This window comes from Borostomias antarcticus (assembly GCF_949987555.1).
Source record: "Borostomias antarcticus genome assembly, contig: scaffold_366, whole genome shotgun sequence".
NCBI classification, from domain to species: domain Eukaryota; kingdom Metazoa; phylum Chordata; class Actinopteri; order Stomiiformes; family Stomiidae; genus Borostomias; species Borostomias antarcticus.
Genome location: NW_028175498.1, coordinates 1 through 17,165, shown reverse-complemented (window position 1 = coordinate 17,165; position 17,165 = coordinate 1). Strand labels below are relative to the sequence as shown.

General features: G+C 45.3%; 2 protein-coding genes across 2 annotated transcripts; both read right to left on the bottom strand.

Annotated features, from left to right (window-relative positions):
- Nucleotides 1–3,637: 3,637 nt before the first annotated feature.
- pigr (polymeric immunoglobulin receptor) lies at nucleotides 3,638–9,480 on the bottom strand (the record flags this gene model as incomplete). Its single annotated transcript, XM_084463362.1, has 5 exons — nucleotides 3,638–3,665; nucleotides 4,701–4,806; nucleotides 6,010–6,297; nucleotides 8,291–8,638; nucleotides 9,303–9,480. The coding sequence occupies 5 exons, from the start codon at nucleotides 9,478–9,480 to the stop codon at nucleotides 3,638–3,640; spliced, it is 948 nt and encodes a 315-aa protein (XP_084319488.1).
- A 2,860-nt stretch (nucleotides 9,481–12,340) lies between these two features.
- dad1 (defender against cell death 1) lies at nucleotides 12,341–15,300 on the bottom strand. The gene is made up of 3 exons (XM_084463361.1): nucleotides 15,001–15,300; nucleotides 13,015–13,188; nucleotides 12,341–12,612 (listed from the first exon to the last, which is right to left on the bottom strand). Exons 1-2 carry the CDS (start codon nucleotides 15,209–15,211, stop codon nucleotides 13,058–13,060), a joined length of 342 nt encoding a protein of 113 aa, XP_084319487.1. The 5' UTR covers nucleotides 15,212–15,300; the 3' UTR covers nucleotides 12,341–12,612; nucleotides 13,015–13,057.
- Nucleotides 15,301–17,165: the final 1,865 nt, after the last annotated feature.

Here is a 17,165-nt window from a genome sequence, read left to right as displayed (position 1 = left end):
TCTGTTCATATACCATTACCACAGGGTATAGAGGCCATCTGTTCATATACCATTACCACAGGGTATAGAGACCACCTGTTCATATACCATTATCACAGGGTATAGAGACCGTCTGTTCATATACCATTACCACAGGGTATAGAGGCCACCTGTTCATATACCATTACCACAGGGTATAGAGACCGTCTGTTCATATACCATTACCACAGGGTATAGAGACCGTCTGTTCATATACCATTACCACAGGGTATAGAGACCATCTGTTCATATACCATTACCACAGGGTATAGAGACCATCTGTTCATATACCATTACCACAGGGTATAGAGACTGTCTGTTCATATACCATTACCACAGGGTATAGAGGCCATCTGTTCATATACCATTACCACAGGGTATAGAGACTGTCTGTTCATATACCATTACCACAGGGTATAGGGGCCATCTGTTCATATACCATTACCACAGGGTATAGAGACTGTCTGTTCATATACCATTACCACAGGGTATAGAGGCCATCTGTTCACATACCATTACCACAGGGTATAGAGACCATCTGTTCATATACCATTACCACAGGGTATAGTCTAGTATACAGTCTAGTCAATTTAAATAGAAACATTGAAGATAGACGATACCTGCTGTGACTGTAATCCGGAAATATTGTTTGACATCTGGATTTAAATGTGTACCAATCTCCACCGCACACCAGAGGTCCAGAGTCTGTCCTTGCATGTTTGTCATGGTCACAGTGAAGACTGGCTGGTCTTTATCATCAGTCAGAGACGCAGAGGAAGGTTTGTGGTCAGAGTCAGAACGAACCAAGGTGCAGCTGGTCCAGAGTCGTCCGCGGCACCAGTACTTTACATGGTCTGTGTACTGTTCTTCATAGAAGCAGGGGACGGTGACCGATCCTCCAACCTTGACTTCTATGTTGCCCGGTGTCCTCACTCCAGCACCGGCAGCAGCTGTGGAGACAATGTTCAATATATACTGTATCTTTATGGAAGCCGAATGTCTTTATTTACAAACTACTATCAGTAAACTGCAAAAAATACGAATTAGAATACAAGAAATAAATACTGAATTTGAGGAGAAACTACTTAATACTAGTGAAATTATCAGTCTGTGCAGCAAGATCATTTTACTTGATACGAAATCTTAAAATAAGATGGTTCAAGTCTAGAAATAAGATAGAAACTAGTAAATAACTTTTTAAACAAGATAATTCATCTCATATTTCCAAATCTAAGATTTTAAATCTTGGCAAGTGCAGAACAATTTGCAGTGTAAGAACAGACCTGTTGTTCTTGACAGGAATATCTATGTAAAGACGTGTAACTATGAGTTCTGGCAGTTCTACGGGTTCAAAGTGTTCATACTGACCATTATACTCGTCAATCAGGAGAATGTTTGAGCCGAGTGTGACTGATGCACTGCTTAACATTATGGTCGGGTTCTTATCAAGGCGTGTGGTTCCTCTGCAGGGTTCTTATCAAGGCGTGTGGTTCCTCTGCAGGGTTCTTATCAAGGCGTGTGGTTCCTCTGCAGCGACTGGATGAGGTCATTATGGGTGCAGGAACGTTCTTACCTGGAGTGAGGAGAAGGAGAACTTGCAGAACCGAGCGAGGGTCCATCTGTGTTGCACAGGATGCCAGTCTGAGCTGAAATCCTCTTCCTGCTTCTCTGCTCCACCGTTTCTGTCTCTGCTACTCACTTTATTCATGAGAGAGAACACAGTGGCGTTGCACACTCATGACAATACAGTGTAGGCTACTGCTCAATATGCTCTCTCTCTGTTTCTCTCTCTCTTTGTGGTTTGGTGGTGTGGGGTGGTTTGGGGCATCCTGTTGAGAGCAGAGCGCTAGCAGCCTCCTCTGAGCCTCTCTGAGTCTGAGGCTAGCAGCCTCCTCTGAGCCTCTCTGAGTCTAGCAGCCTCCTCTGAGCCTCTCTGAGTCTGAGGCTAGCAGCCTCCTCTGAGCCTCTCTGAGTCTGAGGCTAGCAGCCTCCTCTGAGCCTCTCTGAGTCTGAGGCTAGCAGCCTCCTCTGAGCCTCTCTGAGTCTGAGGCTAGCAGCCTCCTCTGAGCCTCTCTGAGTCTGAGGCTAGCAGCCTCTCTGAGCCTCTCTGAGTCTGAGGCTAGCAGCCTCTCTGAGCCTCTCTGAGCCTCTCTGAGTCTGAGGCTAGCAGCCTCTCTGAGCCTCTCTGACTTGGCCTTCAGTGTTTCACACAACTTGTTCTTCTTGACCACAAATCTGTCTGACTAGTGGAAAAGGGAACTACGCAATAACTGCTGTTAACGTTAGGAAAGGTTTTTATCATGGTTTGTGCTTCATGAACAACATCCTGCATAAAGTCTATATCAGTGTATCTATCTATAGTAATAAAGTCTCCATCAGTGTATCTATCTATACTAATAAAGTCTATCAGTGTATCTATCTATACTAATAAAGTCTCTATCAGTGTATCTATATTAATAAAGTCTATATCAGTGTATCTATATTAATAAAGTCTATATCAGTGTATCTATATTAATAAAGTATATCGGTGTATCTATATTAATAAAGTCTATATCAGTGTATCTATATTTATAAAGTCTATATCAGTGTATCTATATTAATAAAGTCTATATCAGTGTATCTATACTAATAAAGTCTATATCAGTGTATCTATATTAATAAAGTCTCTATCAGTGTATCTATATTAATAAAGTATATATCAGTGTATCTATCTATACTAGCATTATACTTGATATATTATATAAAAACAGGGTATAAATAGAGAGATATAAGACAATACCCACCAATACTGTCTTTATTCAATAGAGACATATAAGACAATACCCACCCAATACTGTCTTTATTCAATAGAGACATATAAGACAATACCCACCCAATACTGTCTTTATTCAATAGAGACATATAAGACAATACCCACCCAATACTGTCTTTATTCAATAGAGACATATAAGACAATACCCACCAATACTGTCTTTATTCAATAGAGACATATAAGACAATACCCACCCAATACTGTCTTTATTCAATAGAGACATATAAGACAATACCCACCAATACTGTCTTTATTCAATAGAGACATATAAGACAATACCCACCAATACTGTCTTTATTCAATAGAGACATATAAGACAATACCCACCAATACTGTCTTTATTCAATAGAGACATACAGTATAATACAATATCCACTCCATGCTGTCTTTATTAGCTACATCATATAAAAAGAGACATCCAATATGTATAAAATATAGAATATATACATCTATACAGATTGTATGTTCCCAACCCCCCCCCCCCCCTCCCCCCCTCCCAGAGGAACAGAGGTGGTATTTAACTGAGGACCACATCAAGGCCAGCTGTTCTGTAATGGCAGCATGAGTTGCACATTATCACTGTACTATTATATGTACATAAGTGTGAACTTGTTACTTGAGATGTCATCTAAATGTAAATCATACAGAAAAGAGAGTTAACAGAAAAGCATAATCATCAATCATGAGATGTCATCATTGTGCTGGGGGGTCTGTGGAGAACATGGTTGGCAGGATGAAAGGCTTCTGTGGTCGGTGACCTGCTGAGAAGCTGCTATGACCTCGGGTTGAGGAAGACCACCGAGGCGGTCAGCCCGTCCCCATCGCCTGCACCGTCCTGTCAGGGGGGACCGATGGAGCGGTTATTTGACCCAACAGCGTCATCGCCTCTGACCGTGAATATGAGGAAACAATCAAATCTGAGGAAGATGCACCAACCTGATGTTGAAGTGAACTGAATCTCGCTTTGAGTTTCTCGGCCTGTCTTCGTCTGTGGGATTTCTCTTAGAATAATATAATATAGTATAGTTTAATATAACTATCATGAAGTTTTCATCGTTACATAGTTTCATGCTGTAGCTACTTCAATAGTTCAAAAGCCATTCACTCTGCGTATTCACCCTCCCAGGAAAGTGATGACCAGCTGGTTCACACGGTCCAACACTCCCAGAATGCACCACTCGGTCGGTACATGCAATAGAGAAAGAGTCCTGCTTACTGTAGTGGCTCCACATCTTCAACATCAGCATCACCAGGGCCCCGAGGACAACAAGGGCCGCGCACACCAGCAGAGGGGACGACAGGGAGTGCCTGCAATCAAATCAACCAATCAAACACAGGGGCCCCGGTGGGGTCAGAGGTAGGAGACTGTAAGAGCCTAAATGCAGTGTTTTGAGTTATGAGTTTTTGGATCTAGTAATTGGTATTATTTTGGATGTTGTCTGGTGGTTGCTAACATTGATTTCTCTTTTTATGGGCCTGCTCTCGCGGGAAAAGGATTTGGGGGGTTTTTGGTCAGGCCTGCAGTTAGGCATGCGGAGAGAGGGGAGCCACACAGTTTTTAGACCTCTCTCTCTCTCTCTCTCTCTCTCTCTCTCTCTCTCTCTCTCTCGCTATCGTTATCCTTTTCTTTCGTTGAAATTAGTATTGTAATTCGTAGGATAAGCCTATTGTATTAAACATTTTTTATTTAACTAAACAGTTCTTATTTTTTACCGAGTTGTCTCGTGGGATCTTTAATTACGACGACGAAAGGGAATAAAGAGGAGCGTCAAGCAAAGGCTTCAGTCACCGCACATATGGGAACCTACAGGGACTGTGGAGAGAAGGTTGTGTGCTCTTTGAAGTAATCCTGCCATAGTTACGCTGTTACCTGTGGGAGTCTAGACTTCTATCCATGGACTTGTGTGCTGGAACTTGCGGAGACTGAGAAGATGTCTGGAGCTGGCTGGTGGGGGATGTTGTTGTTGACACTGCAGCTGTGGGGGACAAACATAAACAACAGCGTTTGTTTGTTTAGCTCAGGAGTCTTGTCTGTGTCTCATGGCTCCAAGGCATAAGGTTGACAACTTAGAGAAACTAAACATTGATACTGAAATATACTGAACCATGTAATGGAAATTCTGTATTATTAGATCTTAGTTGAACACCTTAACATATTAGGCCTTAGTTGAAGGGATTTAACAGACTGTGTTGTTTTGGCCAGTTAGAGCTGGCCTCTCATTCCTGGCACAGACTGAATACTGTGCATCTACTCTCTTATGTGTGTAGAACTAAGCGTCTTTATTCTGTTCACTCACGTGGTCCAGCTGGTCTGGAGGGGGTAACTAACCGACCCTCTCTGTGACCAAACAGGAGTCCAGCTGGTCTGGAGGGGGTAACTAACCGACCCTCTCTGTGACCAAACAGGAGTCCAGCTGGTCTGGAGGGGGTAACTAACCAACCCTCTCTGTGACCAGACAGGAGTCCAGCTGGTCTGGAGGGGGTAACTAACCAACCCTCTCTGTGACCAAACAGGAGTCCAGCTGGTCTGGAGGGGGTAACTAACCAACCCTCTCTGTGACCAAACAAGAGTCCAGCTGGTCTGGAGGGGGGTAACTAAAGCTTACTATAACTGCAGACCAGGCCGCCATTTCTCACTCTGCAGACTGCTGTGTGCTTGAAGCAACTGAGGTTTGAGGGTCCCCTTCTCTAGACGGGTTATTGGGGGGGTGTATGTTACTGGTCCTCTTCTCCAGACGGGTTATTGGGGGGGTGTATGTTACTGGTCCTCTTCTCCAGACGGGTTATTAGGGGTGTTTGAATGTTATCATGCTGTTTGTACTGTATCATATGTGGCTACTGTGTTGCTTGCATGTAATAAACTTTGTTAAACTTAAAACTCTCCTGAACAATCACAGACGTTTCTACGACAACCATCCGATATACAGTATATATATCAGATGCTCTCTCTCTCCCTTCCTCCCTCTCTCTCTCTCTCTCTCTCTCTCTCCCTCTCTCTCTCTCTCTCTCTCTCTCTCTCCCTCTCTCTCTCTCTCCCTCCCTCTCCCTCCCTCTCTCTCTCTCCCTCCCTCTCTCTCTCTCTCCCTCCTTCTCTCTCTCTCCCTCCCTCTCTCTCTCTCTCTCTCTCTCTCTCTCTCATACATACTGGTAGTCTCTCTCTCTCTCTCTCTCATACATACTGGTAGTCTCTCGAGGGTTGACCGCCAGGTGAACGGCGGTCTGCTGGTGTCCAGCGGAGCACCAGTACCAGCCTGCGTCTCTCATCCTCAGGTTTCTCAGGGTGACGGAGAACACGCCCGTCCGGTCGTCTGACACCAGCACCGCCGCGTCCCGGTACCCCCCCCTCCGGGCCCGGTACCCCCCCTCCGGACCCGGTACCCCCCCTCCGGACCTGGGTCTCCCCCTCTGGGCCCAGAACCACGCACGAGCTCCAGTCCCCGCTGCGACACCACTTCTTCTCGCTCTCTCTGAGGATGCACACACGCGCACGCATACACACACCGCACACACGCACGCATACACACACACACATGCACGCACACACAGACGCACACACACACGCATGCACACACAGTCACACGCGCACACACACACACACGCACAAATACACACACACACACAGTCACACACGCACACACACACACACGCACACACACACAGTCACACACGCACACACACACACAGTCACACACACACGCACACACACACGCGTTAATCCCTCTTACAGTCGGGTGCAGAGTGATTGATCTTGGTCAGAAGCTCTTTACCTGAGTTTTTCACTGTAGAGACATTCCACGGTAAGACTGTCCCCTTCCTGTCCACTCAGTCTGCTGTTGACCACCGCCATCCCTGGACAACCAACACGTTCACGTTAGCATCCTCAACAAGCAAACCAACACGTTCCCGTTAGCATCCTCAACAAGCAAACCAACACGTTCACGTTAGCATCCTCAACAAGCAAACCAACACGTTCACGCCACTAGCATCCTCAACCAGCAAACCAACACGTTCACGCCACTAACATCCTCAACAAGCAAACCAACACGTTCACGCCACTAACATCCTCAACAAGCAAACCAACACGTTCACGCCACTAACATCCTCAACAAGCAAACCAACACGTTCACGCCACTAACATCCTCAACAAGCAAACCAACACGTTCACGCCACTAACATCCTCAACAAGCAAACCAACACGTTCACGCCACTAACATCCTCAACAACAAACCAACACGTTCACGCCACTAACATCCTCAACCAGCAAACCAACACGTTCACACTAGCATCCTCAACAAGCAAACCAACACGTTCACGTTAGCATCCTCAACAAGCAAACCAACACGTTCACGTTAGCATCCTCAACAAGCAAACCAACACGTTCACGCCACTAACATCCTCAACAAGCAAACCAACACGTTCACGCCACTAGCATCCTCAACAAGCAAACCAACACGTTCACGCCATTAACATCCTCAACAAGCAAACCAACACGTTCACGTTAGCATCCTCAACAAGCAAACCAACACGTTCACGCCACTAGCATCCTCAACAAGCAAACCAACACGTTCACGCCATTAACATCCTCAACAAGCAAACCAACACGTTCACGTTAGCATCCTCAACAAGCAAACCAACACGTTCACGCCACTAACATCCTCAACAAGCAAACCAACACGTTCACGCCACTAGCATCCTCAACAAGCAAACCAACACGTTCACGCCATTAACATCCTCAACAAGCAAACCAACACGTTCACGTTAGCATCCTCAACAAGCAAACCAACACGTTCACGCCACTAGCATCCTCAACAAGCAAACCAACACGTTCACGCCACTAGCATCCTCAACAAGCAAACCAACACGTTCACGCCACAAGCTTCCTCAACAAGCAAACCAACACGTTCACGTTAGCATCCTCAACAAGCAAACCAACACGTTCACGTTAACATCCTCAACAAGCAAACCAACACGTTCACATTAGCATCCTCAACAAGCAAACCAACACGTTCACGCCATTAGCATCCTCAACTCCACTAAGGGACCAACAACATAAAACCAGAGATATAAACTGCTTTAATGTCTAACTTACCTTGTCTGTCTGTTTATATATTTTGTCTTATTAACGGACTTTTGGCTTCTTATGTTGTTGTTTTTTGTGTATGGTGAGCCAAAGACAATTTTCCACCTCGGTGGACAATAAAGTTCTATTCTATTCTATTCTATTCTATTCTATTCTATTCTATTCTATTCTATTCAGAGCTCTCCAATACAGCAAGCACCATAAACAACATCCATTAAAAATCCTTTAAAAAATCCCCATAAAAAATCCATTGAATCATTTTAGGCCCCTGAGAAAGCTAGTTTTGATGTTAGGTGCCTTGCTCAAGGGCACACAGTGGTATAACAGGAGTGAATAGTGCAGAGCTGAACCAGCGACCGCGTGCAGCCCGGCTAGCTCACCGTGAAGGACGCTGATGTGGAGGGAGGCCGCCACGTCGGCGCTCCAGACCCCGCCCACCTCCACCCCGCACCAGTACCACCCCGAATCCGCCTCCTTCAGGTCGCGCATGGTCACCGTGAACACCTGCTGCACCGGGTCGTCGAAGATGGACACCTTCTCCCCCCCGGCGCCGGAGGAAGGGGGCGGGGCGTCGGTGCGCGCCAGGCTGGAGCAGATCTCGCGCACGCGGCCGGTGCACCAGTATTTGACGTAGCCGGCGTACTCGGGTCCGTAGTGACACGGCACCGACACGGACCGGCCCTCCAGGACGGACTGGTCTCCCACCGTGGTCACCTTGCAGAGAGAGACTCAAGAGAGACCAGAGAGGTGGTATGAAACACACTCTGTGTCTAGATGACAAACATGGTGGAACATTACTATATAGATTTTCCGGCCCAATGTTATTGTTCATTAATATTAATGACTTTTTTTCAGTAGCAGTTCCCTCTTGTCTATTTTGACGGGTAGGACCGTCCCTTTAAGAGAGCGCCCTACAGGTAGGACCGTCCCTTTAAGAGAGCGCCCTACAGGAAGGACCGTCCCTTTAAGAGAGCATCCTACAGGTAGGACCGTCCCTTTAAGAGAGCGCCCTAAAGGTAGGACCGCCCCTTTAAGAGAGCGCCCTACAGGAGGAACCGTCCCTTTAAGAGAGCGCCCTACAGGAGGAACCGTCCCTTTAAGAGAGCGCCCTACAGGTAGGACCGTCCCTTTAAGAGAGCGCCCTACAGGTAGGACCGTCCCTTTAAGAGAGCACCCTACAGGTAGGACCGTCCCTTTAAGAGAGCACCCTACAGGTAGGACCGTCCCTTTAAGAGAGCGCCTACAGGTAGGACCGTCCCTTTAAGAGAGCGCCCTACAGGTAGGACCGTCCCTTTAAGAGAGCGCCCTACAGGTAGGACCGTCCCTTTAAGAGAGGAGGTTGTATATTCAGGTCGGCCCTTATCAAGGTGTTGTGAGCAGCTGTGATCGGACCCTCTGTTTGGGGCGCAGCTCTGCCCCATGTGCCCTCTTCCCTGGACGTCTGCCCCATTGTGCCCTCTTCCCTGGACGTCTGCCCCATTGTGCCCTCTTCCCTGGACGTCTGCCCCATTGTGCCCTCTTCCCTGGACGTCTGCCCCATTGTGCCCTCTTCCCTGGACGTCTGCCCCATTGTGCCCTCTTCCCTGGACGCACAGCTGCTTCTCCTGTTTGCTTGGGGTAGGTTGGGGTAGGTTGGGGTAGGTTGGGAGAAATGGCGTTTTGCTGTGGACTTTTGTCATGCTGGCTCAAAACTCATCTCTTCAAGAAGTACTACAACAATCCTCCCTCCTAAGCACTTATTATATTATATTGTATTTTAGATTGGTATTCTTGCACTTTTCCTTCAGCACTAGATTATGCTCTTAATCACTTGTTTTAGAAAGAAGATGCACTTGTGAGTTCTGGTGAGTAGTAGCACATTGGCTCTTCCTACATTAAATGCAATTATTGTTAGTCGCTTTGGATGAAAGCGTCTGCTAAATGACTGTAATGTAATGTAAAGTCATAGTAAGCCCACTTGTACTGTAGCTCTAACATGCAGCATGTAAATGTCCATGTGGATGTGATTGATTGTGATTGTATTTCCCTAGGTGGCGTTAGTCACCACTTCAGTGTCACACTATGGAAAAGGAACAACATGTGGTAGTTTGTTTAAGAGGCCCTGAGTAGCTGGAGGAGCTTCTGGGTTCGTTAGTCACCAGCACCAGTCCACTGGGTCACAAACAGAACTATTCTAGTTTAAGAGGCGCCGGGAAGCTCTTCAGGAAGTTCTGGTTTCGTTTTCCTGAAATATGTTTTTTTTTTTTTTAGGGCTTTTCAGCTTTAATGGACAGGACAGTTTTAGAGAGACAGGAAACGTGGGAGAGAGAAAGGGGAGGACATGCGGCACAGGACCCGAGCCAGGAATCGAACCCCGGTCCGCCGCGCGAAGGTCTAGCCTTCATATGGGACGCGCCTTACCCAGTGAGCTACCAGGGCACCCCCTGAAATATAATTTTTAGTACTTTCACATCCCTCTCCAACTATTTCAGGCCCTGAAGCTACTTGAACCCTAGAAAGGCATACGGACGCTTCTGGAGGTGATGTAGCAGGTACGATCTCATGGGGTTTCCCTGCTGGAGGATCGAGCGGTTTGGGAGGGTGGTCGAGGAATCCTTCTCCAGCTGTTGGAGTACTTTACCTCACTGAACTTTGACCCACTTTCTGGTCCGTGGGACAGATGTTTGTGGAGCAGTGAAAAGACAACATGTTGTGTAGTCCAAGATGATCAAAACCATATGGCTTTCCCAACAACACCACATACCAGACCAAAGCAGGACTAATTCTCTTACGATGTCTGATGACAACATACAACCGACATGGTGACTCGCACAAAGCCAGCTCAATATGAAGACCTACAGTACACTTCTACTACAGTAGTCTTCTACATGAGTCGTTTGAATAGTTAGTAGTACTTAAGACGTTGTAAGTGTAAGTCTAAGTAGTTTTCCCCCTCGAAGACAAGACATAAAGAGCGCCAGAGCTTACCTGGGATGGAGGTGAGGAGGACGATGGTGATAGAGAGGAGCAGAGGCATGTTGGTGTCAGAGCCTGTGGTTGAAGGAGAGGTTGTGCTCTACTCTGCTCCGACTCGGAAGAACGTAGTGTTCCTCAACCCCCGTGGTCAAATGACCAGATGTTGGTTCCAAAATGGTGGTGGATACTCCTCAGTAACCCTTAAGAGCTCAGTAGTTTGTTAATGTCTCCTCAGAGACTGGGCAGGACAGTGCTGCTGAAGACGTCCAGATAGGTAGGACGAGGCTAAGCCAAATAAGGCGTTATGAATTTGTATAAAAAATTAGTATTAAGGCCTCATAAGTAGTATTAAGGCCCAATGCATAAGTAGTGTTAAGACCTTAAAAGTAGTATTCAGATCATATGGTAGTAGTATTAATTAAAGCCTCATTTGTGTTATGTCTGTAAGTGTGTTTTTAATTATGTCTTGGCCAGATGGCTTGAAAATGAGACATTTCTGGCTTGAAAAGGAGATTCTTAATCTCAACAGGCCCTCCTGGTTAATTAAAAAATAAAGCATTAAAAGAGTAGTAAAGGGAAAATGCATGTTTAGCCCTGTTTTAAGGTTACTTATGATCATATACAATGGTTCAGATCAAAACGTTGACAAAACTAGCACTTTTGAGAAAGTCTGATAATTGCTCTACCACCGTTTTGGTCATACAATGGATGTGGATGGGCACCTTGAAAAATCATTCAAAAACATGTTAAACTCTCAATTTCAAAGACAAGAAACTCACCGAGGTGTTAGTTGGCGTTCCGACATATAATTCGCCATAAAGTAAGATTCTAGTTCATCTGGAAAGGCTTTTTTAAATATTTAGCATAGAACTATTTAGTCGCAGTACATACGTGTGTAAACTTCCGCAAACTAGGTAGCCTAGCAACATAAACAATAACAATATCTACCGTAAGTAGTTCCGCTTCCTGAATCCCCTCTGCGGATTGATCTACACATCTACAACGGTCGCGTCAATACAAGTCAATGGATTTCATAAAATGATCAATAAAACCCTACAGGATTCATACTTTGCGGCGAATTTGATGTCAGAACACCAACGGACATAAATATTTTAAAAAGCCTTTCCAGATGAACTAGAATCTTACTTTATGGCGAATTATATGTCAGAACGCCAACTAACACCTCGGTGAGTTTCTTGTCTTTGAAATCGAGAGTTTAACATGTTTTTGAATGATTTTTCAAGGTGCCCATCCACATCCATTGTATGACCTAAACGGTGGTAGAGCAATTATCAGACTTTCTCAAAAGTGCTAGTTTTGTCAACGTTTTGATCTGAACCATTGTATATGATCATAAGTAACCTTAAAACAGTATTAAGGCCTTTTAAGTGGTATTAATTAAGGCCTTATAAGTAAGTAGCCCCTAACATCACATCAGTCAAATCTCAAAAGATAACACAAGATAAATACATAGATACATAAGTACTGTTTTTTTTATTTCTGTTTGTCTCAAGTGGAAAAGGGAATGCTTTACAGATTGAAAAAGTAACAAAAAAATCGCCAGTGATTAGAAACATTTCTAGTGTCACTTATATTTGAGACTGATGACATGGTGAACTGTAATGACATGGTGAACTGTAATGACATGGTGAACTGAGGGCCTTCGTTCTTCCAATAACTGTCCCAGAGGATCGAGGGACTGCGTGTCTTCAAGGACGTCGGTCTTCTGTACATTTCTTTAGATGACCTATGAGGAAACCACAAGGATCACCATGGGTAACAATCACCATGGGTACCAATCTCAAACTCAGGCTGAGTGCACCGAGGCCTCATCTGTCTGAAAGAACCGCTTTGTCAGCTTAAACCTTAAGAACTTTGTGGATCTGACAAGGTGCAATATAAAATACTAAGCACTGCTCCTCAGAGCACCATTGAAGATGCAGTTGAGATCTATCACACACACACACACACACACACAGACACAGACACAGACACACACACACACAGACACACACACAGACACACACACACAGACACACACAGACACACACAGACACACACAGACACACAGACACACACAGACACACACAGACACACACAGACACACACAGACACACACACACACACACACACACACAGACTCACTCACAGTGGGACAGGATTGGAAGGTTCCTGGGACGGGCGGTCGGGTTTCAACCAATGAAATTCATGACAACGAGATGAAGCACGGTGTGAGCAAACAGGAAGTCAGCGAAGGCACGCTCTGGGGACACGGACAGGAAGTCCCCTTTGTTCTGAGGGTTGATCTGGATACGCAGACATACTGAGGAGAGAGGAGAGACATCAGGAGAGAGTAAAGACACCAAGACCATAGGCTAGGAATACCACAGTTAGGCTATGAGTAGTATAGGCTAGGAATACCACAGTTAGGCTATGAGTAGTATAGGCTATGAACACCACAGTTAGGCTATGAGTAGTATAGGCTAGGAATACCACAGTTAGGCTATGAGTAGTATAGGCTAGGAATACCACAGTTAGGCTATGAGTAGTACAGGCTATGAACACCACAGTTAGGCTATGAGTAGTATAGGCTAGGAATACCACAGTTAGGCTATGAGTAGTATAGGCTAGGAATACCACAGTTAGGCTATGAGTAGTATAGGCTATGACATGAGTATAAGCTATGTGTGCATGATGCGTAACTTCTGACCATCGTGTAGCATTCACCCTGCTTCTCACACACATTTGAACACATTTATTCTGTTTGAAGTTTAGTGTTCAAAGTTCAATCTCAGGCAATGAACGCAAGTGCCGAGCACACAGAGGTTTAGCAGAGCTGGTCTGCGTGCGTCACGCTCGCCTGGAGGCTCGCGGGGGAATTGCTCGACGCTCGCGTGCCTCCTGGCTGCCAAACGATTCCTCTGCGAGCATTTGATGACGTGTAGAGGAGTTCCCTCCCGCCGGACGATCCATTCTAGCATCAACCGACCTCCCTCCGGACGATCCATTCTAGCATCAACCGAGTAGAGCGCGCTACTCTACACTGTCTGACTGAGCCCCACTGAATCCCCACCTCAAGACTATCTGTCCTGGTTGGAATTAAACGTATACGACCCAGCCATACTCCATCTCTGGTCTATGAAACATGATCCAACTACCTCAATAAGAACCATCTGATCTAGGCCTATGTTGAGAAATATAAATATAACAATGACAGGCAAGATAACTGATTTTAAACATCTGTCCAGAGAGACAACAGATGAAAGCTAGCCTTTAGGCTAACTCTGGCTCGACTAGCTTGACTGTTGATTTGTCTGCATTGTGTGCCAAATAAACCAATTCATGGGTTTCTAATGTAGTCCTAGACCTGCCATATAGGGGACCAACACAGGTGTTTACATTTATCTGATTGTCTCTAGTGCATAGAATCCTATACAGTAGAACTCATTCATTCATAGAATCCTATACAGTAGAACTCATTCATTCATCGGTCCCCAACATGGCAGGTCTGGGACTACATCTGAAACCCATGAATACATGAAATGAAAATGTACCCACAATGCATCTAACCCCAATAACGTCAACATTCAGAGCCAGCACCAAAAACATTACTAAACCCTGTATTTACAAGTAGAATAGACTAAGAGTAGAATAGACTAAGAGTAGAATAGACTCAGAGTAGAATAGACTAAGAGTAGAAAAACATTACTAAACCCTGTATTTACAAGTAGAATAGACTAAGAGTAGAATAGACTCAGAGTAGAATAGACTAAGAGTAGAATAGACTCAGAGTAGAATAGACTAAGAGTAGAATAGACTAAGAGTAGAATAGACTCAGAGTAGAATAGACTAAGAGTAGAATAGACTAAGAGTAGAATAGACTCAGAGTAGAATAGACTAAGAGTAGAATAGACTAAGAGTAGAGAATAGACTAAGAGTAGAATAGACTACATTTTTACTGAGACACCAAGCATTTTATGTACAAAGCTTGGCAATGGGGAAAAATGTGTGTGTAAAATGTGATTGAAATAGTGGCGAGCGCCCCATGGTGGTGAGCTCTGGTACACATCCTGGTCATTGACACAGGGGGCTAACGTTAGCTACCCTTAGCTAGTTCACTAGCTAGCACATTCACCTCCGAGGATGAAGCAGCCGACGCAGGAGATGAATCCGGAGAGGAAGCTGTTGAAGGGGAAGGTCCCGACCAGCAGGCAGTAGAGGAACTGCAGGGCCCCGGTCAGGAGGATGTACAGCAGGTACGAGTCCACCACCTTCAGCTTGTTCGGCGTGGTCGAGGTGTATTCCTCCAGGAACCGGGACATCACAGACAGGACTGAATTAGACATGGTTTTGCGTTGTTATACCTAAATGGTAATTTTAGCTACTGATTCGATTTTTGCATGGATCCTCTTCCTTGTTCGAAAGAAATGACGTGTCCACTCTACTGTGTTACACCAAATACAGTCCGACGAGTAATAGTTCCGACCTGAATCCCCGCCCCCTTTGCGATCAGCTGATCTGGGAATTTCCGAGTGAAAACATTGGGCAGGATTATTAGTGGGGAAGCAGACCTCGGGATTATTAGTGGGGAAGCAGAGCTCGGAGAAGGCGGAAAAGGACCCGATTCGTGACACTACTGACGTATGTTAGGCCACTACAGTGTGTGTGTTTTATCAGAGTATGTCACGCTATGGATTCCACTACATTTCCAATGCATAACGAGACTGACACAGAGTAAGTAAACTCAGGTGCTACGTCACCTTCATGCTGTTTCATAATAGCGGTAGTGTAGATATTGATTCCTGCTGTTCCAGGCATAGTCTTTACATTTCTGGTATCTGAATTCTCAACAACAACAAAAAAAACATTGCCGTGGCTTATTCATATAATTAATTTGATTTGTAATTATTTAGAGAGATCTTGAATCTTAATGTTGCCATTCAATTGGCATTTAGTGTGTTCATAGCTACAGCAAGTCATTCTACTGTTGATTAGACTGATGAAGCCTGTTTGAACTACTTAAATACTTCGTGTATTTGTGTGTTTGTTCTTACTCTTATTCATATTTTTAAGAGTGTTTTGCGGTGCCCATGTATGCTTAATAGGCGTATACCCTTAATTGATGGCAGCAGAAGAAAGCTGCTTCGCATCGATTTAGGATCAGAACAGACTTCTCTTTTACAAACACTTAGAACAGGAACGAATAACCTTCCATCAGTGGGTGAGAACAATTGCCTTACTGTACTACACCATCCAAGGCAAGTTTTCGTTGTGTGTGTGCGTGTGTGTGAGTGTGTGTGTGTGAGAGAGAGAGAGAGAGAGGGAGAGAAAGAGTGTGTGTGTGTGTGTGTGTGAGTGTGAGAGAGAGAGAGAGAGAAAATGTGTGTGTGGGTGAGAGAGAGAGAGAGAGAGAAAGAGAGAGAGAGAGAGAGAGAGAGAGAGAGAGAGAAAGAGTGTGTGTGTGTGTGTGTGTGGGGTGAGAGAGAGAGAGAGAGAGAGAAAGAGTGTGTGTGTGTGAGTGTGTGTGAGAGAGAGAGAAAGTGTGTGCGTGTGTGAGTGTGTGTGAGAGAGAGAGAGAGAGAGAGAGAAAGTGTGTGTGTGTGGGTGAGAGAGAGAGAGAGGGGGGGGGGCTGTTATAGAATTTACATCTGGCCTATTCCAAACACCTTAAACCTTTGTTCTCTCTCTCCTTTTGTAATTCACCACCTCCCTCAACCGTTCACATAGACAGGATGACCTCCAGGAGGTCCACACACCTAGAACTCTGTCTACTCCAGAATAACCATCCTTTGTCCTTTTGTCTCCAAGAAATTCCCGCCTTATCTCATGTCACATGTCTGTATTCTCAGCCACGCCTGCCATTTCATATGACGTACAATGGATTAGCCAATCACATCCTGGAAGCGCCGTACCTGTGTTTTGCTTGAATATAAGGCAGAGCAAGACCAAGGGACTTCACTTCTCTGGATAAACCACTCTTGTTGCGTTGTCCAGAAAGTCCTTGCGCTCGTATGTTTCCTCAATAAACCCAGACTTAACCTTTTGAGCGAATCTTGGTAAATCCTTTTTTGACTAGATCAGTTAAAATCCATTACAGGGCAGTGTGTGGTAATACTAAACCGAGCGGTGTACTAACATACAGGTACATACCTGAAGATAACATGACCTTTACCCTGCTGCCTGCTCACCTGGCAGCACTCACCAACTGGAGTAGTAACACTGTTACCTCCTTCTCTCTCTCTCTCTCTCTCTCTCTCTCTCCCCTCCCTCTCTCTCTCTCTCTCTCCCTCTCTCTCTCTC